Source organism: Nematolebias whitei, chromosome 5, assembly GCF_014905685.2.
Source record: "Nematolebias whitei isolate Nwh7 chromosome 5, NemWhi1, whole genome shotgun sequence".
NCBI lineage: Eukaryota > Metazoa > Chordata > Actinopteri > Cyprinodontiformes > Rivulidae > Nematolebias > Nematolebias whitei.
In genome coordinates, this window is record NC_056502.1 from 833,214 (window position 1) to 835,532 (window position 2,319).

Here is a 2,319-nt window from a genome sequence, read left to right on the forward strand (position 1 = left end):
ATTGTGCTGTGCATGTTGTTTTGTCATGGTGGTCTCTCGTCTTATCTTCTTCTCTTTTATTATTTATTTATTCTTCTTTCTTCTCTTTCTTTAAAAAAAAATAAAATAAATTGAGCGATGATGATAAGTTCATTGAAACACTTCACAATGTTTCTACACTTAAACTGAGCTCACACAGAAAAAAAAAAAAAAAAAGAAACTGGCAAAGTCCTCACACGTAACTGCAGACCTCCCTGTTGGCAGACTGAGGCACGGTTAAAATTGAGTTAATGGTGTTGAAAAGAACGTGGGGATTGTGGCTGTTGGAGGCGATGATTTGGGAGAAATATTTGTTTTTTTCTGATTTAACGGTGGCCTGGTACTCTTTGTAACATGATTTTAGCATGATAAAAGAAACGTGAAGTTTGTCCTTCTTCTATTTACGTTTGGCTTTCCTGCATTGACGTTTGGCTGCTCGAGCTATGCTCGGAACCCTGAAGAACAAAGATAAAAGTCATTGGCGCGACTTTGTGAAACCACTAACCCATGTCTACAATTGCACCAAAAGTGAGGTGACAGGCCTATGAATTGATGTTTGGGCGGCAGCCCCAACTCCCAATTTACATCTCCTTTAATGGTTCTCCATCCTCATGTCTGACTTGGAGGAGACCGCGGGAAACACCCAGGATATGATGGAGAAACTGTCTGTTGCTTGGCCTGGGAATGCTTTGGGGTTCCTCTCAGAAGAGCTGGAAGAGATGGCTGTGGAAAGAGATGTCTGGACCTACCTGCTCAAGCTGCTGCCCCCACAACCCAACTTCGGAATAAGCGGAAGATAGGATGGATGGATTGTTACATGCATAAACATATATAAACATACATAAATGTATCATAAATATATATGCATGAAAAAGTGCCACAGAAATGAGCTGCGAGCTGCGTTATCTCCTCACTTTTATATCCCTCTCAGCTCAGAGTTCAATTTAGTTCAGGGTATGTCCTTGAAGCCAGCTGTAGTCTTCTTACACACAACACAAACATATGGTTCACGGGCAGAGATGTTTTGGGAGACATTTTGGCTGTTTTGGGAGAAAACCGAGCTTCTTGTTCTTATGGCAGAGGGGACGAATGTTCTCAGCCATAATAAAATAACATAACCACTGAACAAAAATTTTCTGACAAATATGTATTTTGTGTGTTCTCTGTACCCATTTGGTCTCAGCTGCTGCTCCTTTGATGACTACAAACTGACCACTGAGTGGCTGCTGCACCAGACAAATCACCGTCCAAAGGTGGCAGTGATCTGTGGATCAGGACTCGGACTGCTGGCTGATGGAGCCACCAACAAACAGACCTTCAGGTATCAGGACATTCCCAATTTCCCTGTCAGCACAGGTGAGTGGTCTGAGGTGTCCAGTTGCTTAAACTGATTCAGGACAGAAACTGTTGGAACTTGACTGTTGATGGAGCAACCTTGGGTAATTTATCGAAAGTCTTCATGCTGGTTAAGATTCTCAGTTATCTAGGACATGAAAAAAAAAAAACAATTCAAGACAAAAACAATTGGAATTTATTTTGTAAATGAAGATGTTAAGCTTCTCATCAGAGGAGCTTTCTCTATTCACAGAAAGACAGTGTGGAGTTTTGAGTTATAAAACTGAGGTGTTCTGTATGCAGATTGCCCTGACACCTCTCACAACAGGGATTTGTTAGGGTCACTGTTAGTCTGACTCACAGACAGGCCACTGTGGTTATGTGAATGAAATTCAATAATTTGTTCATTCGTTCATTCAACTTTTCTTTATACAGGTTAGTTCCCACTGAGCCTAAAGGACTCATTTACAAGAGAGACCTGTTACATACAAACATACAAAGTAGATGAGGAAAAGAGAACACCAGGGTGGAGGAAGTAAAAAAAATTATATCTCACACCATGTCCTGGTCAGGGCACAGTGTAAAAGATTCAATAAAGACTTTACAACATAAACAGCAACATACAGTGACATCATAGTACATTTATGCATGAGGAGGTCAACAAAAGTGGTGAGTTGTCCATGGACATTACCAGAAAGTTCCAAAGTTCTAATATGATGGTACAGTGTCTATCAGCAGCACAATTCTTATAAGGCACACAGATGTCCTTGGGGGGGTGTAGGGGGGGGGGGGGGAGCAGCAGAACATCATTATTCACATAACATCTGGGAGAATTTGAGATAGTTGGTCTATTCAAGGCCAAGCAAGGCAGCCAGAACTGATAACAACAGTTGTTTTGGGACAGGCAGACTCTGCTTGATTTTTTTTTTTTTTATGTCTGCCTTCAAAAGTTCTGCTGGTACTTCT

The 2,319-nt window shown here is 41.2% G+C and overlaps 1 protein-coding gene across 1 annotated transcript in view; it reads left to right on the forward strand.

Annotated features, from left to right (window-relative positions):
* Positions 1-1,201: 1,201 nt before the first annotated feature.
* Positions 1,202-2,319, forward strand: part of pnp4b (purine nucleoside phosphorylase 4b) — a gene marked incomplete at its 5' end in the record, with an annotated part of 48,854 nt that continues 47,736 nt past the window's right edge. Inside the window, 1 exon segment of the mRNA XM_037676049.1 lies at positions 1,202-1,374. Coding sequence (XP_037531977.1) covers positions 1,202-1,374 — 173 coding nt within the window.